This window comes from Centropristis striata, chromosome 9 (genome assembly GCF_030273125.1).
Source record: "Centropristis striata isolate RG_2023a ecotype Rhode Island chromosome 9, C.striata_1.0, whole genome shotgun sequence".
In the NCBI taxonomy this organism is placed as follows: Eukaryota; Metazoa; Chordata; class Actinopteri; order Perciformes; family Serranidae; genus Centropristis; species Centropristis striata.
The window spans coordinates 14083273-14109415 of record NC_081525.1 but is presented as its reverse complement, the minus strand read 5'-3'; the positions used below and the strand labels follow the sequence as shown (position 1 = coordinate 14109415).

At 39.0% G+C, this 26143-nt stretch overlaps 1 protein-coding gene and 1 long non-coding RNA gene across 2 annotated transcripts in view; one reads left to right on the top strand and one right to left on the bottom strand.

Annotated features, from left to right (window-relative positions):
- The window catches only part of LOC131977351 (pre-B-cell leukemia transcription factor 1-like), an 82890-nt gene that overhangs the window by 43748 nt on the left and 12999 nt on the right, over positions 1–26143 (top strand). The window contains exons 3-6 of the mRNA XM_059340605.1: positions 15242–15486; positions 19061–19251; positions 21868–22003; positions 25038–25197. Of these exons, the coding sequence (XP_059196588.1) occupies positions 15242–15486; positions 19061–19251; positions 21868–22003; positions 25038–25197 (732 nt within the window). The remainder of the gene's footprint in view (positions 1–15241; positions 15487–19060; positions 19252–21867; positions 22004–25037; positions 25198–26143) is intronic.
- On the bottom strand, positions 13391–15311 carry LOC131977358 (uncharacterized). Its single transcript, XR_009394884.1, has 3 exons — positions 15217–15311; positions 14514–14543; positions 13391–13501 (listed from the first exon to the last, which is right to left on the bottom strand). It is a non-coding gene; the product is annotated as an uncharacterized LOC131977358 (long non-coding RNA).

Below are 26143 nucleotides of genomic sequence, written 5' to 3'. Positions count from 1 at the left end.
CTTGTTCATTTTAATGCCTGTCTTGATCATAACCAAAATCATTATCAAGAAAACCACACAATCAACCACACAATTTCTACCCACTCCAAGCACTGTTTTTACATTATATATGTTCTGTAAAAACAACTTCCATGACGACTTAGATGCAGATACCAATAGATACTGATGCATCTGTGATCGATCAATAAAAGTTATCAGTAACACTTTACAATAACAACTAAGTGATGTTTATAGATGGTTTATAAACCAATTATTAACCATTTACAAAGTGCTATACATATTTAATCTTTAAATGTTTTCAACCAATTCCTTAAAGGTTTATGAATAATTTCAAAATCATTAACATACTTAATATGGTGTTAAAAATGTTATAATGAGTGCAACTAAAACTTTTAATAAACTATTAATTATAATTTAACTGTTTATTAATGGTAAAGTAACTATAAACTTACATTAATATACCATCTATTTGCCATTTATAAATAATCTAGTTAGTTAAACATTAATAAATGTTGTATTTACCATTGTAAATGGCCTATAAACGGTTTATAAATGATGATTAAACATTAATAAACCTGTTTCTGTTTACCATTTATAAATGATGGTTATTGTAAAGTGTCCAGTCGGACTTGAGTCACTTTGCTGCAGCACTGTGATGAGAGTTCTCCCTGTTTGCTGTCAGGGACCCTGAAGGTGTAATTGCACAGCTAAGCTTTGCACAGTATGAGTAGTTGCATAAATAATTATTAAGAACAACTGCACAAACATTTATGACTGTTTGAGTTTTATTTACTGTTTTTGGATATTTGTTTCACATCCGTAAAATGATGTTCTGCTCTTCGGAGGGGAACTAACCGATGACGTGCCACTTCACAGCACAAAGTCCAGACGAAGCGTCTGAGATGATCCTGGTGCTGTTTTCCTTCAGATGTTCCAGGTAGTCAACAGTGGCATTCACACTCAGCATGCCTGCTGCCACTCTCGAGCCCTCAGCTGCTCCAGATGTGGCTTAATTTACTGCGACTTGGCTAATCATGGTGATTAAGGATTAATTACTGTTAATCACTTTTACATAAACTGGTTGGCAGTGGGAGAAGCTGTGCTCTGAAAAATGCCACACAAGTGTGTGTAGTCAGATAGATGGAATGGGACGGAGCTGGGAGCCGTTTCTCTGAGTTCATGCTGGAGCTTTTTTACTCATGACCACACCAGTCAAATGAAGTTAACCTCTAATAATTCTCTGCGTCACTTAACCCTTTATTGGGCGAAGAACTATATTTGATAACTAATATTTTGAGAAAAAAGTTAAAAATTTACTAGATTGAAGTGGCAAATCTACAAGAAAAAAAGTCACAGATTTAAGAGATTTAAGTGGCAAATCTGTGCGAAGTCGCAGATTTACGAGGAAAAAGTGTGGAGATTCACCACTTTAAATCTCATAAATCTGCAAATTTTTTCATATTTTGAGAAAAAAGTTGACGAGGTTCAAGTGGCAAATTTACGAGAAAAAAACGTGCAGATTTTAGGAGATTAAAATTGGTGAGATTTTATGAGATTTAAAGTGGTGAATCTGCGAGAAAAAAGTTGTTTTTCCACACTTTTTTCTTGTAAATCTGCAACTTTTTTCGTGCAGAATTGCCACTTTAAATCTTTTAAATCTGCGACTTTTTTTCTTGTAGATTTGCCACTTTAATCTAGTAAATTTGCCACTTTTTTCTCGAAATATTGATGATATCCACTGAAGTAACCAAATGTAGTTCTTCGCCTGGTACTGGTCAGATAGTACTCGTAAGGCCAATTTGTGGTGAAGGTATGTGTAGATTGGTTGGGTTTCAGACTTCTTAAATAAGTCATTTTGGGACATATTCCTTCCTGACAGGACAGACACTGTCAATATTCAACACAGCAGTTGTCTCCTGGTCAGCCGGGGCTAAACAGACACTGCTGGGCTGTGTGACTGTCCTGCTGCAGCAGATAAGAATGTGAAGGAGCATAAACCACTGTGAGTTCCATTAACACAGACTGACAAGGGAATCACAGGGACATCAGGGGGTCCGGGATGAGGCTGACAACAAAGCCACTGCACTGTGCCCCCACCCCCCCTCCCCCCTGCCCCCTCCACAAGCTGAGGGTGGCAGTGTGGTCACCTTCCCTCCTTGGCCTGGTTTCACACTGTGACATGCTCGTCTGCTCTCCTGAAGGAATGGCTTTAATAAGGTAGAGCAGATCAAGGCGACTGTTAATGACATGGCAGGCCCAGTCAACACAGAGCCCGGGGCCATGGATGGCCCCAGTCTGGTGCATGCTGCTGGACGCTCGCTATCTCATGTGGGACACGCAGGACACTCGTCTGGATGCTCTTTAACTGCTACCCATCCTGTATGTGGGCTGAGAAGTTGCACAGTGGAATCAACCCAATCCCGCCTGAGAGATGAGCTGGTTTTACTTCATTATGCTGCATTTTAGTCCATGCAGAATAACAGAAACCTCTTGCTTGACTGTGAATAAACTTGAGGATGCATTTTAATATTGGGCATTGTTAGAAATGCAAAATTGGTCAGCAACACCTATAAGGTGTCTGACTATATAAGGAAGTGGACACTGCCATAGTGATGTCACCCATTGGTTTGAGGACTACTGTTTAGACGCCTTGAGTTTCATATTTTGGCTGTCGTTAAACATTAACAGCTGACTTTCATGAACCGAAAACACACAACACTGTGGTAGCAACCTGTCAGTCACAAGGTAGTCACGCCTTAAAGGAAACCCTGCTTTATCGTCAATTTTACTCTAAATGGAACCATAAATTACAAAATGAAAATCATGCTGTTTTGAAGAAGACTTACAACTACTGATTTAGACCATAAGCTTATTATGAAAATGTTCACTGTGGCAATAAATCAAATGGGAAGTCAGGTCATTTTCTCATAGAATTGTTTATAATCTGACTTCTTTTTTGCAGCCAGTGGAGTCGCCCCCTGCTGGCCATTAGACAGAATGCCAATTTAAGGCACCTCCTCATGACTTCACATTTCAGGCCCAAAGGTTGCTGATTCGGTACAGCATTGCATTCAGGAACAGATTGGAGTTCAGAGTGGAGACTGACAGGAATGAAATTATCCAAACTTATTATCAGAGTGGATAATTTCACTCCTGCATCATATTCATTCAACAGAGGGTTGGTTGTGATGAAGAACATCCCCCGCAGTATATGATTGTGGTAGAACAGGGATTCCCAAAGGGTGGTGCGTGGGCCCCCAGGGGTGCACGAGCTGCTGCTAGGGGGTGCGCGAGATGAAAAATGTAATCGCAGTCTGATAATTACACAATTAAACCATTATTTAATTATATGTATGTTCTGGTCATTTGAGCAGGATTCAACATGCAACAGGTTTTTTGAAGGTGTGGGGGATTGGGGGTGCGTCAACCCGGTTGGGACATACACCGTAAAAAAAGATAAACAATAGCTACGCAATAAAATTGAGGCAACAGATTGCACGCAATATTATTGATTAAAATCAATCAAAAAAAGTTACAAGTTGAGTTAATACCAAAAATTCGGACTAATTCTATTGTGCTGCATTCATTCAAAATTCTCTTGATTTAGAATTACGTACACATAAATATTATATTTAATGTGGTCAAAATAAGTAGATTCTATCTCAAACATTTTTATATTAAAGTTACTTAAACAACTGCCTCAAAATCAAGGGCGCATTTATATTTAATACATTTTATCAAATATATTAAGTAAAATGAAATGACTACAGAATAATTTATTAAAGTGTAAAAGGGGGTGCACGGGTAAAAAAGTTTGGGCTGTTAACCGCTGTGGTAGAATATAGAGAACACTGTGAAACAGACTGCAGGAAGGCAAAAACATGGACTCTAGCTATGCAGAAAACAACAGACCATCTCCTTTGTATTCCAACGGGTCTTGTCCATAGCCAGGGCAGAGTGCCTGTCACACAGCACAGCAGTCAAACTTTTGCTGCTGGTGTTGCATCATATCATGATCGCCAATAAACTCAGGAAGACAATTTGACATTGACAGATGCTACTTGGTCCACCAACAGACATGTCCACAACATGGCAGATTCATCCATAATTTAGTTGGATTCCAAATCCCAGTCTGACTGCATGACATTTATTCAATTTTGAGTTTTATTAGTATAAGGGTTACACTGTTTATACCCTTAATCAGCTTGAAAGGCCCATGGCTCGTACATGTTTTTGATAAAGATGATGAACAGGATAGAACAGGGAAGGGACGACCAATGCCCAATTGTATTTAAGTCTAGTGATGTTTGTCCTTAAAATTTTTGAAACATGATCTCACTGTTTAACCCTCTGGAGTCCATCTATTTATTGAAAATACACATGTTTTACAGTAATAACTTTATTTATGTATGATATGTAGACAAGCTGAGAAAGCCCGTTGAAAGTTCAATCATAGGCGCTTTCACAGTGTGCCACTTATGTTTCTATACCATTTTTAAAATGTGAATTTTCTTTCTACAATGAAAACTACTATTTTTGTGAGTATAAATGTTTTTTTAAAAATGGTACATAGACACCTGTGTCTTTTGTTTGTATTTTCGGCAGATTTATACTTTAATTAAAATAAAATGAAAAATCTGACTGATAGCCAAGTTTGTGTGGAGAAAAAGGAGCCATGCATGTGATGTAAGGACAGACTGAAAGATGCTAAACAGAGACAGAATGCATAGGAAGTTGACACATTTGAACCAGAATCTCCTGGACTTCAGAGGTTTAACTGAGATTCGGTTAAGCATATCATTCTTCTACAGTCAAAAGTTCACTTAAACAAGTGTCCGACAGAAATACATGAAAACAAATACAAAGCATGTCCATTTCAACAGTAGGTGTACACCCACTGTACCAAAGACTATGTTGTTATCAGTGGCCCTTAGGTCTTGGTGGATTCTAATTACCTTCATTAGTGGTATCTGCAGATGACAGTGTGTGTGATTAGTACTTCTCAACAAAGACTATGCTGCTTCTTTCTCTCCTGAACTGGTGGCTACAAAGCGGAGGGGCCACATAGAGGATGAGAAGGCAGCACAGAGCTTTAATGTGAAGGCTGTCAGCTCCACTCCCCTTGGTTTTCACCCTCTGAAGAGCACACGGCCTTATCGCTTTAATTGACTCTTTATCTTTTTGTTAATTTCCCCTTTAGTGCAATAGCTCCCGTTCTACCTTTTGATATGTCATTTTACATTGGCTTTTGCATGACTTACAGGAAGTGGCTGTATAGATTAGCATAATTCATAAAAAAAAGGCACATTTCTTCTTAACAACACTGTGAAGGAGCTCGGTTGCTTCTTAATTGTTTTCATTGTCCATTAACCTCTTTGATATTCTCTGTTAACCTTTTTCCTTTAGAATGAATTACATGACTTTGTGTCTACGCTTTCAAAGTAAATGCAGTAAAATAATTGTATTCTTTACACATCCTAAAGCCCTTTTTGTGCATATCTAATAACTAATGTATAATTTTATAGTGCTGGCAGGAGTTTAAAGACTTGAGTTTTACAAAGGCAAACAGAGGGGACTTAAGGGGAGCAGGATTTAACAGTTTGATGCCTGTCGTCTTCCTCCTGGTGTATGTTGGTTCTCTTTCCATTCCAGTACACTTGCGACTGTATAATGAATTATGCCGATGTTGAATTAGCATGTAGCTGTCGCTTCGGCGCTGGTGCCTGCCTTGTGACAGGACCACCGTAGCACAGGCTGGCGTCGAGAGAGGGGGCTTCTACTGTGATTTATTAACTGCTGAAGCCACAATGAAGTGTGCCCACTGAAGCACCAATGCAAACAAATAGGGCCAGGGCTGTCAATGTAAATTCAAGTAGACAGGCCAACCGCAGCCTGACCAGAAAGGGTTAATTATGCAAAAGCATTTGGCTTTCATCAGACCCACTGGACTGATTTTAAGGATGGACTGATTATTCCAGGCAGGATTATATCATGGCTCTGGTTGGTCAAAGCCGTGACTACATGCTGAATATCACTGTAAATATTTGAGATCAGATATCCGGATTTTATTTGGCAACTCCAGAATATATATTACTCAGCAATGATTTAAATATATTATTCAATTTTGATAAACAGGCATAGAACTGGTGAAGCAAGATTTTTCACAGCTATGTGAAATATGATATTTTACCAATTTTATTTTTCCAAATTCCAAAATAATGTAAAGCCAACTGCATAACAGAATAATTCAAAAACAAATGCATGTCCCTGGTCGTTTCACTCAACACTGATCAGTACCACAGCTGATTGTGACTTCTGTAATGGTATTATTATTAAAATACATTTGATAATAACTACAAAGGTAGCTAACAGCTAGCAGCTAAAAGCCTTACCATACACTGTAAAAAAAACATTTTTAAAAGTCTGTAGATTTTACAGTGAAAAACTGCTTAACCATGACAGAAAAAGACAGTGAAATGATAAATGGGTTAATTCAGTTTCAGTTACAATAGTGTAGATTGTCCTCACCCAAGAAAACAGCCGAGTCATACAGAGCATTTTAGATTGAATACTGTTTAAACAGTACTTTGAATGTCAAATGACAAGGTACAGCCCTGTTTGCATTTATTTTCTTCAGTGCCAATGCTAACAACTTGCTAGCAAAACATTAGTTTTGTTAGGTGGTTTGTTAGGTTGTCACGTTTCATGACGTCTAACAACATCATGTTGTCTTTTCCTAAACCTAAAAAAGTAGTTCTGTTGCTTAGCACAAACACCAACCAATTAGCAAAAAGCCAAATCTGTCATTTAGGTTATGAGGACATGAATGCTAACTCACATTAGCATGACTTGCTAGTGTTCAAAATTGCAGAGCCTAGCTTGTACACTGCAAAGTTTGAAGTCACACAGATCATTTTAGATTGAATATTAATTTTCCCTTTGTTTAAACAGTACTTTGAATGTCAAATGACAAGGTACAGCCCTGTTTGTATTTATTTTCTTCACTGCTAATGCTAACAACTTACTAGCAAAACACTTTAGCTGCTGCTACAAACTCAGGAAGCTTTACTTCCTGTGTGCCAGATGAGTTCTTTCTCAGGAAAGACCAACCTGACACAGCATACATTTTAATAAGCTGAGTTACTTTTGGCTCAGCAACAGAACAGAATAACTGGTATGAAAATATCACAGGAAACGGCCATTGTTGCGATCTGATTGGTCTATAGTGTAAAAATACAGTCTGATTGACAGACTGTTGACAAGCATCTTACCCTTTATCAGGCGAAGAACCATATTTGGTAACTTCAGTGGATATCAAAACTGGGTCCACATGTCTCTCTGTTTGGTCGTAGAGCCACATGGATTTCTTCCAGCTAATCAGTAAAGATCAGGCTACGTCACAGACGGTGACACTATGACATGTGACCAATCAGTATGATAATAATATAATAATATTAACTTGATTGACCTTGACCTCCAATGTAAAAATGAAAAATTTTGAATAAAAATCTGCAAGAAATAGTCGTACAAACAGAGTTATTCTTCAGTGACTTGTAATAATAATAATTAATATTTAGAGAAAAAAAGTTGCAAATTTACTAGATTAAAGTGGCAAATCTACAAGAAAAAAAGTCACAGATTTACGAGGAAAAAGTGGGGGGAAAGCAGCTTTTTTCTCGCAGATTCACCACTTTAAATCTCATAAATCTGCACATTTTTATCTCGTAGATTTGCCACTTTAATCTCATAAACTTTTTTCTCAAAATATTACCCCCCTCCCCTTGGGTCCGTATGGGTTTTTTTTTCACATTCTGGCAGTATGTAATATCCTCCAATATTCTCTAGGGTTGAAATTTGGAATTTGCAAGTATTTCAATGAGTGCCCTATTAAGGGTTAAGGAATAATTATATTTAATGGCATGGGTTTTGGGGTCAGAGAAAGATAATTTCTTTGGGATTTTGGACCATCGGACTGAATGGACATTGGAACAATGACGTGGCACCAAACATCACAGGTTGTCACTTTAAAGTCTTGTGCCCTTTGCCTTTCCACTCAAAGTGATCTTAGAAATGTCAGGCCAATCGTTGTTGATGTGCCCGGACATGCTGTTGTCACCTGACCGGCATCGCGTGTCTCTTTTGGCCGACTCTCCCCATGCCGCCACCTGTGATGTAACACTGCGGGTCACATTTCAGCGTCTGGGTGCAGAACGGAGGGCCTCCAAAGGTGTCTGCTGGTTTGAACTAAGGCACCCAATCTCTGTCAGAGGCTTTTATGTTTGACCGTCCATCTTGCTAACTGTGACAGAACGGCCCAACATCATTAATTAAACATCAGGCTTTCCCCCCTCCAATCACCCAATCGCCACGACAGGCTGCCATGCCAACAGTCCCTGTCGACATGCCTTCGAAATCTAGAAGGGGATTACATATGGTAATGGTTTTTGACAGGCTGCCATTTGCCTCTGTTAATCTGATAGGATAAGATATCTGGACTGCAGAGCATGGTGTTCTGTAACTCTTTGAGTCTGATATTGTTATGCCATGAAAAAACTGAATCATTTTGAAGATGCAAGCAGTGTCCTGGAAGAAATCTTAATCCCCTGACAAGCTTTTGATACCATCCCAAATATTGTCACTGACTCAAAAGCTTATTTTTAGACCTGGATCTTGCTTGTATTTGCTGTCAATTTTAATATTTCTCACATTTCTGAACTTCTGTCATGTATGGCGAGATGATGTGCCAATCTGTAACGGACCTGTGTCCTTCCCCAGTGATAACATTTCTCCAAAGAGGCTAGTTATGATGCTAGCCTCAGGCTGCCAACCCACTTTTATTTTGCCACGGTTCATTCCCCTTCAGAGAGAAGACACACTTTATTCTCTGGTCTTTCTTCAATTAAGACTCAACCCCAAACTCAGAGCTGCTCTCAAATGATGTATCTCTGTTGCTAGTAGTTCAATTAATATTTTAATACCCACACCCATCTTCATATGAGACCGCGAGCCAATCTTCTCGAATGACTAATATATGGGGAACAGAGAATGTTACACATGTGCTTGCTGAAAACAAGCAATGAGGGGGGAGAAGACGGGGGTTTAGGCAAGCTGCTTTCCCCCAAATAGGGACGTAAATCATCTCCGAGCATGATATTCTTTCTGAGCTTATCCTCAAAGAGCTTTTTCCCCCTCAGTGTGGAAATGAAATAAATATTCCCAGATAAACAAGCAGACAGTTAAACATCCACCTCTCCAAAAGCCAATTGCCCTGGGCTTTTATTAAATATCGATTTGATTTCTAAAAGGCCAGATGTTGTGGGGTTAAATAAATGTCATGTTCTGCCATTCCAGTTTACTTCTCTTGTCTTTTTCCGTCCGTGACATTTTGTCTTGCTCTGTGTACACAAAGCAGTAAAACCAGCGACCATCTTGACCCAGTCCATTCATGCAGAGATGCTTTTTTGCACCACATTCTTTCTGCTTTTAGTAAACTCATCAGCCACCAGAGCCAATGCAAGAAACCCATGTTTTTAGTCCTATTAACGTAAAGAATAAAGTGAAGCTATAAAGCCCAGTGCATGCCTCCTTGTGAGAATTGCTTGTCAACAACAGGATGGAGGAATAAGGCATCGTCTGACAACAAGCCATCTTTGAAACGCCTCCAAGAGGGAAATGGCATCCATTAGAGACATACAGAAAATGTGTGTTTGCGGAGGGGGAGGGGGGTCCAAATCACACAGACACACAGATAATTGTTTATCCCTGGGAGAACCTTCAATGTTTGTCTGCGGGTGGCTAAGTAAGTTCACCAGCACTATTGGACAGGGAGTGCCCAGCAGACCCAAGGCTCGAAAAACATTAGGATGAATCAATTAGGCTGCCATTAGCCAATAAAGTGGCCCTCACTGAGTCGTGTAATTATGACCCACAGCAAAGCCAATTTTATGGAAGCACATTATCCCTTTCTTTTCTTTATTAATTTTATTTGTTTGAGATAATCCCTCCATGGTTTTAATTATGTGCTTTAGGTTCAGGGTGGAATAAATAAATCATCATTTGCTTCCATCACTGCAGGTTTTCACCATGTAGGGGAAACTACCCACCGCAAGATGAGAGATTGTTATGTCTGTCATCATTATAAGGATCAAACTGATTAGTCGTTTAAATTAAAAAACGAACAATGTCGCATCCTTTTTTGCCGAATCCACATTAACCCCACTCGGAGCAGGTTCCCATCAGATTGTATGATAAGAGGCGGCAGGAAGAGCTGATATTATAGGCAGCAGCTACTTAGCTTGTTCCCAGCTCAGAGGACACTGTGTAAGTGTGACAATGTGCTGTCAATGAGGGATGACAGTACACAGCCAACATGGCGTAATGCATTGTTCCTTCCTGGGTCCCTCCTGACAGATGCTCTCCAAGACAGCTGGATCAGCAGCAAGAATGGAGCTGGAATCTGGGCTGCGTGCGAGGAGAGGATGTGATATGCGGCTGATTAGCGAGGGTATACACGTGTCAACAAGCGAGGCCTGGGGATCATGTCGGAATTTCTGTTAATTGTCAGTTAAAGACGCGTTTACCTATTTATTTTGAGCACAATGCTGGGCTTTGAATACCCAGCCCTGTTGAATGTTTGACCTTTTTTTATTCCATCTCTCTAAAATAAAACAGCCTACTAGTGTTTTTTCTCTTTGCCTTCAGAGAGAGCTCAGAAGAAATGACCTTCTTCTGCAACAGCCGTTCTTATAAGACTGATGTTGGAGGTGCTTCCAGCCAAGTAAAATAAACACTTTGTGAATGTTAAGTTGGAACTTGGCAGACAAACGTTTTTTTGGACACGGAATTTTTTTGTGTTCCATTTTCATTTGACAGTCTAGACGTTTTATGAGTTCGGGAAGAAATCTGGCCTTGGTTTTTTTTTTTTTTTTGCTAGAAACGTCTGACAACAGCTTCCTCCCTTACATTTGTGTGCTGGCGCCCCTTTAAAGTCCCCCTCCAGACATGTTTTAAACTATGTTTAAAAAATACTCTGCTGTGATTAATATTCTGTTTAACATGATTTTTTCACATAAAAAGTAAAAAAAACAAATGCTGAAAGCTACTCTTTCTCCCTCATCCAACAGCACTTGTGCTAGGTTGACCAGTGACAGAGCAGCGCAAGCTCAATGTTTGAGTGTGTTGTGTGCCAAATCGGTTACTAGTGTACGCATCAGAATATTAAGTGTAGTTGGCTTTTTTTCTAGCTTGTAGCTGACAGTGGCTGAGCATTTGTGGTTTGTTCAACATAGAGTGATATCTGCTATGATGTTACAGTGTATTTTCACCGTGCTGGAGGCTTTACAGACTACAGATTACAGGTGGACAATAGCAATTTGCTAGAACCTGGCACAATGCATATTCTCTTGTTATACAAGATTAATGTGTTATTGTGCGCTGTCCCTGTTTTGAAATAAATAAAATTACAAAATTTAGGTTTCTTTATGCCCTTTTATTGGCTTCTTGAAGTTGTGTCATACCTAATCTAGCTTGCTCGGCGTACGTTTTAAATAGTCAAGGTTTGACATTTCAGGGGCCATAAACAGAAGAAAAACAAATTTTTTTTAGTGGTGGGAGGCTTTTATTTAGTATTTTGTGACATTTTTGTATCCATGCATGTATTCAAGTTGTAGGGTCAGGTGAGTTGTCCAAAGCAATAGGCGGAATTTAAATCAAAATTTGAAAATAAACACAATCTGATCCTTCTGAATCTCATGTTCAATCCAGCCTGGGAGACTAAATGTAGCTTCCTATTGTGTGCTTTCATCTAAACCAGGGATGGGCAACTGGAGGCCCGGGGGCCACATACGGCCCGCAGCCTCACTTGAAGTGGCTCTCAGTACATCTACATGCATTTGAGCATGAAATCTTAAAAGTACAGTGTAAAAATGCACAAAATTACTTCTTGCTATTAATGTTGGTCTGCTGTTCTTGCACTGAAAACAAAATAAATCCCAGTAAGTGGTTATTTTTTATTTGCTTCAAACCTTTTCTATTCCTATTTATACTGTTATACACTGCAAAGGATTTGGTTCTTAAGATAAAACAAACTTAGATTTAGATTTAGATTTCTAGAGTTAAGAATCTTAATTTAAGAAATCTTGTCAAGTGAAACAGATTTAGTGTTTTTATCTTGTTTTTAGACACACCTTTTTTGCAGTGTACATGCATTTGAGCATGAAATATGTTAAGTTACTGCACTGTAAATATATTTTAAATTGCAGTTTCATCATATCTGGTTAAGTGCACGGTCCTATATGTGGCCCTGTGGTAGTGTCCATGAAAAATTGTGGCCCCCTCCAGCATTTAAGTTGCCCATCCCTGATCTAAACTGTCAGTTTCCCTTCTTCTTCGTCTTTTACTATGGACTGCTCTGTATTGTTTTCCGACTGAAAATGACTTCCAGAAAGTGCAGCTCGTTTTCTTCCATGGGATATTGTGGTTCGCTCTCATTTTAACACCCACTTTAGTCTGGTATTTATGAGGTGGTAACTATAGAGAAAAACTGCCTCTCCATGCTGCTGAGTGTTCAGGAGCCGGGGAGCAGCGGGGGCCTCTGCTGATGTACGTTAACTAGAGCGGACAGGCGGGTTTAGGGTTTCTGATGGAGCAGGTTTGATCGGGTCACAACGCGGCTGCAGCCCTGGCGGTGCCGAGGTGAGGCGGGTGTGAAGCCATCCGAGGTTTCCCCCTCCAAGCCCGTCCATACATTACAGGAGTGATGAAGGAGTCTGGGTAATGAGACAGGATGTTTGTACAGTCCTGCCATCCCAAGAGACCCCCCCCCCCATCCGCCCACACTCAATCTACCTCCCGCTGAGCCTGTGGCCTGAACCCCTGACCTCTTCCACTCGCCAACAGTTGCCATATTTGCATTTCCAGTCCACTTAAAGACAGAAGGGGTGACTGAGGGAGCCCCCTCCTCTTCCTCTGCTCGTACAGCAGGCCTCATTCTCATCCCCGTGACCCCCCGCTCGGGCCTACCAACCCGGACAGCAGTCTGGGGTTAATGCACCAAGCACTCCCATTGTCTCTGAATTAATGAAGTGCTCCCTGCCTGTCCCTTCTCATTCAATGACAACAAGACAAATGACAAATGGTAACGTTTTAAATGGCTATCGACACACGCGGGGCGTAAAGTCACAGAGTCACAGCTCGTGTTGGCACCGCGGCCGAGGCCCCGTAACGATAATGCCGGCCGCAGTCGATGCACTTTGGATGTCCACTCTGGGATCAATTTGGATCCTAGCGGCACCGCGCTCCACAACAGGAGAAGGTGGTTTATATTGAAATGGATGGTTCTCAGATGGAGGAGGACGAGTCAGAGCCTGGGAGTGTTTTCACCTCAGAAAATGGAAGGTGGGACTTGAACCTTTTAAAGAATGGCAAGGGAGACCTCTAGTGGAAAGCAGAGGGATCCATCCAGATTGTTGTTGTTGATCAGCCGACATTACCACTGACTGCTCTGTGTGAGAGGGATAAGGAGCATTTTCTTTCATCAGATCATATCAGGTCTCATCATATTAAGCCCACAGCATACTGCGCTGTTTTAGACTTACATTTTATGTCTTTCCACTATGTGCAATTTAATGTTTACTGTATGTAATTTACACAAAGAAACAAGTTTAAACTGCACAAGGTGTCCGCGTTCCACTAGTAACGTTGAACGAGGTTTTACAGACGCTTGTTTTTATATTCACTATTCAAATTGACTACAAGAGATGCACAAAAAATGGGAAAAAATTAAAAAGACAGCCTAAGGTTCAAGTATTTACAGGAAAATGACACTCAAACATATACTACATGCAAACATCATAAATAATAGATCTTAGATGTAATAACTTTAATGATAATAGTTATAATTATAAAGGACTTGGAAATAAGAAGAAAAGGTGGGAAAAATAATAATTTGGGGAGACGCCAGCAGCACAGTGACAGAAAATTACTTTTTTTTCATCCCTACCTACTGTAACTCATTACATCTCAGGCTGAAACTAACCGTTATTTTCATTATAATGAATCTGTTTGTTTTTTTAGTCAATGGCTTGGTCATCTAAAACAACATCTGCAAAATGTTTTGTTTTGTTTGAAAACCCCCCAAAATATTCAATTAACAATGAGAAAAAGAAGCAACTCCTCACAACTGGGAAGCTGGAACTGTGTTTGGCATTTTTGCTATAAAAAAATTGACTTCACTGATCAATAGCTTGTCAAAATGTATTTTTCTATGGATCAAATAATCAATTAATTGTTGCAGCACTAATTAAATCAGCCATCCGGTTAATAATAGAGGATGTATGACTTGATTTCCAATTTTTAGAGAATCAACCGTCTGTCTTATTAAAGTATTGTCATGGAGACCGGAGTGCTTTATGCTCACTTTTTAGGGTTAATTAATGAATCCAGTGCTTTGGATAGGGAATGAAAAATATATCTGCAGAAAGAAAACAAAGTTGGGGAAAAAAATCATCACATACCTGTGGTCCAAATCAGCCTGCCGGTCCTGTCTATCAGACATAAACACACACAGTTTCTTTGTTGTTAACATTAATTTTTATGCTGGTTTCTGGACGAAGTTTGGACGAAACATATTCCCTTATTCCACAATTCCTGTTTTATGTCATAATATTGAAAATGAGTTTAACATTGTGCAGTGTAGGGCTGGGCAATATATCGATATAAAAGATATATCGATATATTTTAAAATGTGATATTGAATTAGACCATATCGCATATATCGATATAGTTTGATTTTCTTTTCTCATATAAATATATTTATTTCAGAAAAAGATTGGCCTATTTTATTTCACAGGCCATGTCACTTTTTGGAGCTTTGATTAACTTGTGACATGTCATATTTGGTTTTGACTTTGACTGAACATTTGCTCTCACTTTGCGATAAAAATATGGGGATATATATCGTATACCGATAATCACCCTGAATATATCAGGATATGACTTTTAGTCCATATCGCCCAGCCCTAGTGCAGTGCTGTTTAAGTATTTATCCACCTTCTTTATTGTCCACACACTCACACTCTGCATCACTGGTGTGTGTGTGTGTGTGTGTGTGTGTGTGTGTGTGTGTGTGTGTGTGTGTGTCAGCCGTGCAGCCCGGCTCTCCAGCTGACAGCTTGTTACGGTGCATCCAACGCTGTAGGTGTGACCTTTTTGACTGACCTTTGACCTCCTGCTGTCATTGCAGTGCTGAGTATCCGCGGCGCCCAGGAGGAGGAGCCCCCGGATCCCCAGCTGATGCGCCTGGACAACATGCTGCTGGCGGAGGGCGTGTCCGGTCCGGAGAAAGGAGGAGGCTCGGCGGCGGCAGCGGCTGCAGCGGCGGCCTCGGGGGCGGTGGGGGCCGACAACTCGGCAGAGCACTCGGACTACAGGGCCAAACTGACCCAGATCAGACAGATCTACCACACGGAGCTGGAGAAGTATGAACAGGTGAGAACACCACACCTGAGATCTTAGAATGGGATTAAAATCACAAATAATCATCAGAATTGTAATGGTATAAAGATAATCTTTATTTAGGGCTTGTAGAACCTGATAATGTAATAGATTCCCGATAATGTAATAACCCCGATAAAGTAATAAAGTGCATTTCCCAATAATGTAATAAAGTATAACATTAATGGAAGGTTTTTGATCAAATCAAAGATGGCGGAAAATCCAATATGGCCGAAAAACCCCATTGAGCTCAGATTGGCCCAAGGGTTCCAGTGATACCTCGTTTGTGAAAAACGGATGAAGGGGTCAAAAGTTAATAAACATTCAACTTTGACCTGTTGGTGGCGCTAGAGCTCTAATGTTATACTTTATTACATTTTTGGTAAAAAGTGTATTACATTATTGGGAAATGCACTTTATTACATTATCGGGAAGTTATTACATTATCAGGTTTTATTACATTTACAATGGACTCAAGTGCAGATTTTTATTACATTATCGGGAATTTATTACATTGTCAGGTTCTACAGGGCAGGATCAAGGGCAGGTAAGGGTTAAGGTTTTAAAAATTCAAAGAAAACAAAAGTCCTTCTGATGAAAAAATACTTAAAAAATACTTTATATTAATATTATTTTCCACTTTCACTGAGTTATTATTTTTTTTCCAACATCAGTCCTGATCATAACTACCAAATATTCATTCATTTTAAGATTTTAACCCTCTAAACGCCAGTTTATTTACAACATGCCACTGTTGTTTTTTATGATAAATACACAAAAGTGTAATTATTTACTCTATTATAATAATATGTTTAATGCTAGGGTATTTTTTTCACTTCTGAGATATGTCAGTGATTCGTACCAATGTAGATTTTGGTGCATTTTTTCAAAAATATACGTATAAGTTATAAGTATATAAGCATACTTAAGCAGCAACAAGCCCAGTGGAACCTTGGAAAACAGCATGTGTTTTGTACTTTTACTTTTTTCTCGATTAAAAGCCTGTAATAATAGAAAACTGTGGTTTTTAGTGGGTTTGTTTGGGTCATTGGAGCTCACTTTTTCCATGATTCAACTCGTTCGCATCTTTTTGTTAGACCCTCTTTGTCAAGTAAACAACCTTGTCTTTCAAACTCCACACCTGAGATTTTAATACAAGCTAAAAAAAAAAAAGAAATGTGTATTCTCCAAGCTCGAGCTGAGATAACCCCTGTGACATGGTAACATTAAATGCTTATCACAATTTCCCCCAACCCCAGTTTTTTCATTGTTCAGGGCGTATTTACCGGGAGCTGAATTATCCACAGAGGCCTCTTCTCCTAAACAAATGGAACTGCTGATTAAAAGCAGTAAAAAAAAAAAAAAAAAAAAACACTGAGTAAAGCACTTTCATGTCAAAAGTCTGTGTTTCTCTGAAGCAGTTTGGTTGATGCAGGACGTCTTGGAAGATGATGACTAAAACCCTTCTTGTGGTCAAAATATATAGTTAAAAAAGATCAAGATGTATTGTAAATTGTGGCGTAAAACTTAAAAGTTCAGATTATGACAACTAACACAAGCTCAATGACAGGACTCCATTGATAGATAATGAACCGGACCATTACTTGATAAAATTAAGATTTTTTTTGTTTGTTTGAAAACTGCTAGAAACATCTGGGATAACCTAAGAACCCAACTAAACATAAAATTATATAACATACGTCTAGTCATTTTGAGACGTTTTAATGCGTAAAAGTTTCATATTATACCTTTAATTTTGTGTATGTGGTGAATATGGCATAGCTTGTCAACCTGCACTCTTCAATTAATTCGTAATTGATTTTTTAATTGTTTATTTGTTTTTCTTTTGTTTTGTTTTGTTTTTTAACTGTAATTATGTATATCCATTGTGAAGCACATTGAGTCTGCCTTGTGCATGAAATGCGCTCTATAAATAAAGTTGAATTGAATTGAATTGAATTGAATTGAATTAATAAATCAGCATCACTATTTGATTCTTGGCTACCTTGGTAGCCATTAGGGCACAAATGTGGATGCATTCTGAAACAATAAGTCAATTATTTGATGAGTTGATCAACAGATAAATAACCAGGACAAAAACAAGACCTTTTGATGATATCTTTCTGGCATTTTGGGAATTGTGATGCTCATATTTCACAACTTTTTCACTGACTTTTTACATATGTTTTGCAATACTTTTCTGCTCTACACAGCCAGAACATGCAGGTACAAGACAGAAAACACAATGTCAGTTAAAGGCTGTGTTTACATTTTCATATTGCTGCTCCATCTCCATCTTGCTCTTCTTTAATACAGACTTTTACTCTTCACTTCAGCCTTAAATCAGGTGAAAAACCTTGTAGATTCAAATGTTTCCTCAATAATATATCTCGCTCTCAGTAAGAATTCACTTTAGATTGTGTTTCCGCCCAGAATAGTCCAGCATATACAGCATGTTGTGTGTCTCTGTGTGTATTCCAAGTAACGTCTGTTGGAAGGGGGGTGGGGGGGGGTGATTTCCTCTCATTGCCTTGATAACCGATGCATTCATGACAATAGCATCCCTTTCAGATGAATGTGAGTAAGACAGATGAACACGCAGATAGACAGACACAGACAAAGCCTGACACGGCTAAATCCAGAGAGAGATCGACGGGAGGAGAAGAAATAAAGAAGAGGAGACAGTAAGAGACGCAGAGTCGGAGTGTAATATCGTGGCAGATTCACGCCTGGTGTCACACAGGGGGATGAATGAAACGTCGTGGCATGTTCGTCTCTCTGGGTGGCTATGCTGTGAAAGTGTGTGTCTGGGAAGGGAACAGCTGTCATTGGTCGCTCTCAACACACTGCCATCACCACTTCTGTTAAATATGAAATATATAACGGCGCTTATATTCCCCCTTGGCTCCGTGAGAGAGCTTGCCCCAGAACTACACTTACCAAACAACTGGGGCTTTTTTTCTTATTATTATTTTCGTTAGATTTGTTGCATCTGTGACTTTTAGCCTTTGTGCATCACTTTAAAAAACGTTCTCGTGTAACCGTAGTGCACAAAAATGCCTGCCATAAAAAAAATGCCATAAAATTATTTAAAAAGTATTATTTTCCACTTTCACTGAAAAGTTCAAGACCGCTCATAATGACAGAATATTCATCAATTTTCTGAATTTTAACTATTTAAATGCCAGTTTGTTTCCATAATGTCACTTTTACAATAGAATGAATGGTTTTATGTTGTTATGGTTATGGGGGAAATGTGGTTTCAATGGGACAGTTTCGTCCTTTAGGGTGTCTGTATTCTGGATAGACAGTTTTTTATGTTTGACTTTCTATAGAAGCTGAGCATGAAAAACTCACACATTTTCCAAAATGTATGCCATATGCATTAACATAGACACAATTATTGAGAAATGAAAACCTAGAACTGTTCCTAAGGATGCACAAGGGTTCAGTACTGTACACACTGTGTGCACATGTGTGTTCCTGCAATGAATTTGAGTCTTATTTTAGATTTTTTTTAACCTCGGGGAAAGTCTTTTTTATATGTCTTCCTGTGTTCACCTTACAGGCATGTAACGAGTTCACCACCCACGTCATGAACCTGTTGCGGGAGCAGTCACGCACGCGACCAATTTCGCCCAAAGAGATCGAGCGCATGGTGAACATCATCCACCGCAAGTTCAGCTCCATCCAGATGCAGCTCAAACAGAGCACCTGCGAGGCCGTCATGATCCTGCGCTCCCGCTTCCTCGATGCCAGGTGTGTGTCTTTGTATACACTCGGCGTCCGTGTGCACATTTCCATACACACCACGCTCCGTGCTGCAAATAACCTCCCAATTTAACAACATTGCAAATCATCATGTGCTTCCCTCTCAGCCTGATATCCATATGAATGGCTGATGTAGGAGGCCTATCATGCTATAAACATGCTGTAACACATGCTGCTTTGCCGCTTACCACACACACTGGGCTGGTTTGCATCTCTGGATGCCATTTGGACCAGCATACCCAGCAAAACTGGCCAATAAGAGTTCCCTGCGTGCTCCATAACGCTAACTGTTTCCCTTTTTTAATGTAATCGCTTGTTCCTTTTGATGCGTGCTTTGGATTTGCATACATTTCTCCAAGGATAAATGTCACTCAAAGTCTGAGTTGGAGGCATAACATTTAAATGAGGCATGCGCTCCCTTACAAAGCTCCCTATCTATTCTCTTGCAAATGATTGTGGTGGTGCAGAGGGGAAGGGGAAGGGAGAGGAAGAGGAAAGCTTTCACTGGTTGAGAGGCACTGCCATGCTCGGCGCCGCTGATTAATCTACTGGCTGCTGGAGCTCATGCTGTGCACATTTACATATTCTCAAGCAGGCTTTGGAGTGCGGGACAGAGATTTTAGCACAAATCTCCTCACCGGTGGATGCATGCATAGAGATTTTACAGGGTTCCCCTGCAGCTTATGTAAAGCCCTCTTTAGATGTGGCACATGCAGACATGACCTGATAGGTGCAGGAGATAAAGGGTCAGTCTACTCATGGGCATCAGCATATGATATATGTGTTAATTCCCATACAGAGGCTTTGAAAAGTGTATGCTTCTATTTCATGTTTTTATCAACGCAGCCTTGTTTCATGTTTTTTCACTGTCAGAGTTAATGTGCTGAAATTGTACCTTTATGGGTTCAATGGCTTGTCACTGGGGCAGGACCCTTTAAGGTACAGCCGTTCTACCCTTGACTTTGTCTTGGGAACATATTCTGTTTGTGCTTTTTTGGGCCTCAAAAAGTACACGTAGTTAGCTAGGGTCCAATACTTCACCCTGGGGGGTACATTAATGTAGAATGTAGCTTGGGGGACTCCGACTGTATTCTCATTTCTGATAGTTTTTATAAATGGACCTCAAGCTATGTATCTTTTTGAGGGCCCAAAAGGTTTAAAGAATATAAAAAAACATTTTTTTAAACAAAGTCAAATAACTTATACCTAAACAAAATTTTAAATCTAACTTTACCAAATCTGTTAACTATTATTACATTATTACATCTCATGAAAGATACTTTGTGATGTAAACACATTTTGTTCCGTATTGTGGCTTGATACCCAGCCCCGCCATTGGCTGATCTTATCCTTTATCAAATCTTCTGTATTATTATTATATATCTGATTAACTAACTGTCATTGAAGTCATTTTTTTCCAAAACTATTATTAGTTTTTAGTTTTTCAACAACTAATAGATTTTGAGTAGATCATAATGGCCCTCAATGTGCTATTATTGTTACTGCCAATTCTGTTTTCAGTTGCCCATAAACAGAGCTGTAGTAAAGCAGTTTTGGGCCAAATTGTTCTCTTGGGTCCTGACAAAGTGTGTCAGAGCAAAACTGCAGCTAAATTGAAAGTTGTGGCGGAGCTTTTCACAAAGCAAGTAATGTTCATCCAAAACAAGACCGGGGAGACCATAAGAGAGCATTTTATTTGAAGTCTATATACTATCACGTTAACATGAATGCTGGGCTCGAGTTTACAAGATAAAGAGTCATCTGAACTCTATTTCTTACAGAGGCATTTCTATCAATTCTGGTTTAAAGTTTTAGTCAGGCGGCTTAGCCAAATAAAGGGGACACGTCGGACAAAAGCACCAATTTTTTTCCACATGCTCTCTATCACTATAGGTTTCAATTTTTGGTAGGAGCCACTTCATCAAGATTGTGGATCGGACATGGCAGCCATATAAAGTCTATGAGAAATGCTATATCTTCCAAGCCAATTAGAAGGTCAATCTTGGTGTCAAAATATACATTTTCTGGGTCAAGGAATCATTTAAAACTATTGAGAATATCACTAGATGATTTTTTATCAAATAGAAATGTTCATTTTCACCCAGACTGGTAGGTCTTCACGTGCTGCAGCATGGAATCCTGAGCTGAAAATGAATCAATGTTCACGGGAGAGTGCGGATTAGCTGCCATGTACACTGCTCAAAAAAAATCAAGGGAATGCTTTAATCTCATGTCAGATCTCTAGTGATATTCTCAATAGCTTTAAATGATTCCTTGACCCAGAAAATGCATATTTTGACACCAAGATTGACCTTTTAATTGGATTGGAAGATATATTGGTTCTCATAGACTTTATATGGCTGCCATCTCCGATCCACAATCTTAATGAAGTGGCTCCTACCAAAAATGTAAACCTATAGTGATAGAGAGCATGTCGAAAAATGTTGGTGCTTTTGTCCGGCATGTCCCCTTTATTCTTAAATCTGGTCCTAAGCCTCCTGACTATTTAGAGACTTTGTTGGATAGCGATGCACACTGCTATCCCCACTAAGCTGTTGTGATAAACATAACATTCTGTTTTACCTTCCGATGATCTCTTTGCAGACGGAAAAGACGAAACTTCAACAAGCAGGCAACAGAGATCCTGAACGAGTATTTCTACTCGCACCTCAGTAACCCCTACCCAAGCGAAGAGGCTAAAGAAGAGCTGGCAAAGAAGTGTGCCATCACAGTTGCCCAGGTACACCACAGATCAGTGCACCCCACACTGCACCACCTGTAGGAAATACTACAGCACACAGACGAGTGAGACAAACATGATTTCTAATCTGAAGCAGCTGTGAGCGTCTTGGCAAGTAACCTAAGTTTTCTGACTGTCATGAGTACCGACAGCTCCTCTAATCTTTTACAGTACCTCTCATTGAGACAACAAAGGACTCAAAGTATAAATATGCCATGTCATAACTTTGTTGTCTTGTAATTCAAACCAGACAGCTATTTTTGACCGATGACTTTGTTTTTATTGAAGTAAGACAACACTGCTGTCATAGTTCTTATCTAATCATATAGTGGAACATGTTTTCTTAAAATACACAAAATATAAAAAAAAGTCCAGAGTCAGCAAAAGGACTTACAGGAGCTGCGATAGAAGTACAACCCCCATTGCAAAAGAGTTGATGCTGTCTAAAAAATGTGAATAAAACAAAGTATAATCATTTGATTATTCTTTTTTGACATGTACTCAATTCAAGCACTGTACAGATAAACTATATTTAATGTTCAGACTCATAAACTTTATTGTTGTAAATGGATTCAGAATTTGTTGCCTGCATCACGTTCTAAAAAAGCCGGGACAGGGTTTACCTCTGTGTTACATCATCTTTTCTTTTAACAATACTCAGTAAGCGTTTAGGGACCGAGGACACTGATTGTTGAAGTTATGAAAGTGAAATTCTTTCCCATTCTTGCTTGATATACGACTTCAGTTGCAGTCCAGGGTCTCTGTTGTCATATAAAGACATCATAATGCACCACACATTATCACTGGGAGACAGGTCTGGACTGCAGACAGTACCTGAAGTCTTTTCCTGTGAAGCCATTCTGTTGTAACACATGCAGAATGTGGCTTGGCATTGTCCTGCTGAAATAAGCAGAGACGTCCCTGGAATCGAAGGGTATCCAGTGTTTGTTTTCAGAAAAAAATGTTTAGATTCTCTGCATCTTTTAACCCTCTGGGGTCTATGATCGTGCCGTCCTGATCAGATCATGTGACGTTTAACAACAAAACTAGGTCACATGGAGCGCTGCTACCAACTTCACTCCAAAGTACAGACTTGAAACTTTCTCCCAGTTTTTGTTTGACATTCCTAGGTCACGTAAAACCAAAGATATGATTAAATTGATAGTAATATTTGAGCATTGGTGTAGCTCTCTGTGTAATTTCACACATAGTTTGTTTTGAAGAGTTGAAGCTAACAAGGAAAAAAAAAGGCCTATAAATAGACATGTTTTTATGGGACTTTTTTGTATAAAGTTTTATTATATTTTATTTTTACCTTTTTATATGTTCATATTTGTATCCTATGTTTACATTTTCAAGTTCCAAAACAGTTCATTGAGCATATTTGTGGTTTTTATTGTAGTAAATAGTATAGTTTTTCAATTCGGATTTCATGATTTTTGGGCTCAGTATGTTGATGAAGTAGGTTAAAGTGAGAAAAAAATTGTCAGAGCATATAGGTGAGGAAAATATTATTATGGATACTAAATATGGGTATAGTAAACATTTTTCTGTGGTACATGAAGGGCAAAATCAAAAGTATTCAAAAACAGCCAAAATAGGCTCAGACCCCAGAGGGTTAATGATATTATGAACTGAAGATTGTTGCAATTGTGTGTTGAGAAATGTTGGATTATTTGCTCACACAGTTTTTCACAAAGAGGTGAACCTCGGCCCCAAAGAGGATGCCCCTTTCATACCCAATCATGATACTATCACCTGTTACCAGTGAACCTGTTGTTTTTGAGCGACCATAAGTCTTTTGTTCGCCCTGTCCCAACTTTTCTTTAAATCTGTTGCTGGCATAAAACTAAAAAATCAATGTAGTTGATAAGGTAAAATATAAAGTATATTGTCCTTGTACAGTTTTCAATTGAATATATATAAAAAAAGTTATTTAAGTAAAAGTAAAAGTCATTATTGCATTCTGTCTGCTTTTGGAATCGGGGTTGTAGATTTAATCACTTTTATAATTGATATTTTTCAATTTTTTACTTTCCTTTTCTTTGTCTCATATGATTATATTATATTATTATATTATATGATTAAATTAATGTTTTTCATCAAACATTTGCCCCAATCAGAAAAAGATCAATAGGTTAATCAACTGTGAAAATAATAATTTCAGCCCTACAGTATATGGAAGTAATTAGCAAGACCATTAGCCTCTGAAAATTAGCCCTGCAATCATTTGAGGCATGTAAAGTGCAATGATGATTTAGTATAAATCTCACAGTAATTTACCAAACATCTAAAGACACTTGAGATGTTTGTGCCAATCCTGCTGACGAGCGAAAAGAGTCAAATATTTAGGCAGTTTGTTTTTTCATCTTTGCATTCTAGCGCTCAACTTGTTTCAATCCTGTGAGAATTGATAATAAGGAAAGCACCGCCAAGGTAAACAGCAGTTTGTGTTTTGAATCCATCATTTGGGAATGGATTGTTTTCTCAATTGGTTTCATTAATTTATACCAAATGATTTGAGGATGCATCTGGGCCTGATTGTGGAAGCTGCTCAGCGGCTGAATGATTTGTAGAGTTTCCGTTTCTTGGCCATAATAAAGGGGAATGTTTACCTACGCTGTGTATTGGAAACTTTGCAGGATTGATTTGGTTTTCATTTTAATGTTGTTTATCATTAGCGCTGGGATTACCCCCCTGGCTTCATCTGGGAGTCCATTAGCAGTAATGGGTGTTAGCGGATGTTGACTGATTGGTGCTTGCGTGAGTTCTGATGATAGCAGCAGTCATGGTGACATAATGAGACTGTTATTGGCAATCATTCCATTCTGGCACTAATGCGGATTCACAGCACCAGTCTATGTAGCCCCTACCTCTGACAAAGGCTCTCTGCAGTGTTACACATGCCATTAAGGCCATGCAAGCTAAAGACTACCCTGATATCTTTGAATGTCTTTGCCCTCAAATGTGCCGAGGCTCTGTGTGTTAAGATTGCATGAGCATTAAACTACATTCTCTTCTTTGTCTGCCCCAGGTTTCCAACTGGTTTGGGAATAAAAGAATCAGATACAAGAAAAACATTGGTAAGTTCCAAGAAGAAGCCAACATGTACGCTGCGAGAACTGCCGTGAATGCGGCTAATGCATCCTCACATGGAAGCCAAGCAAATTCACCCTCAACTCCAAACTCTGCAGGTGAGACAGGAAGTCCCTGGCTCTGCTCAGCTAATAGACATGTACCTCCTCTCTGTGCATTACTACAACTAAAACACTATTGCAATATATCAGTCTGAGGCTATTTTAATGCTGGTGCTGGTGATTTGTAAGGAATGAAGGAATTAGGACTAACAAAAAGGCATTTCTTCTACAAGGGACTTGCCTATCACCTGGTAATGCACCATTACTATATCGAACAGGTTAAACGTTTCACCTTAACAAGAACAACCACCCCTCTACAGCAAAGCTGTGTCAGAGATTAGCCAACCTGAGCCCCATGCCAAGTCTCCCTATGCTTACTGTCCTTTTGTCTTCATCTCAATTAATCATATTCATCATGTATGACTATTTAACTCTGTATTCATCATGTTCTGCTGTATTGACATTGAAAGGATTGGTCTCCTGATATTCTATACTTCTTTCCTGTTGTCAACAAATCACATAAAAAGACAAAATTAACAATAAATGTATTCCTCGGAGCCATAGAGTTCTATTGTTGTCCAAAAAAAATTGTAAAAACAAATCAATGAGCTCCCTTGTAAATACTCATTATCACCAAATCTGTACCAATAGTCCCTCAAATATGCACAATTTGCTTTTGCACAATTGGCTTTTTGCTTTTAGAAAATATATATTTTTAACTGAAACCATAGCCTATAGGCCTATTTATGACCCAAGATTTTAAATCTTCAGTAGAAACGAATGGCTTGTCACTGTGTAGCAACATTAAATTTGTCTTTTTAAGAGACTTGTTGACAATAAAAAAATAGAATATTGCTTGCCTTATCTTTCAAACCTACACACTAAACATTATTTTGGGAATTTGTGTATTTTCTGTCTTTTCAGGAGAAATGTTAACCTAGCTTAGAACAAGTATGGGAAGCAGATGCTAACAGCTAGCTTAGATACGTAAAAAAAAGTTAAC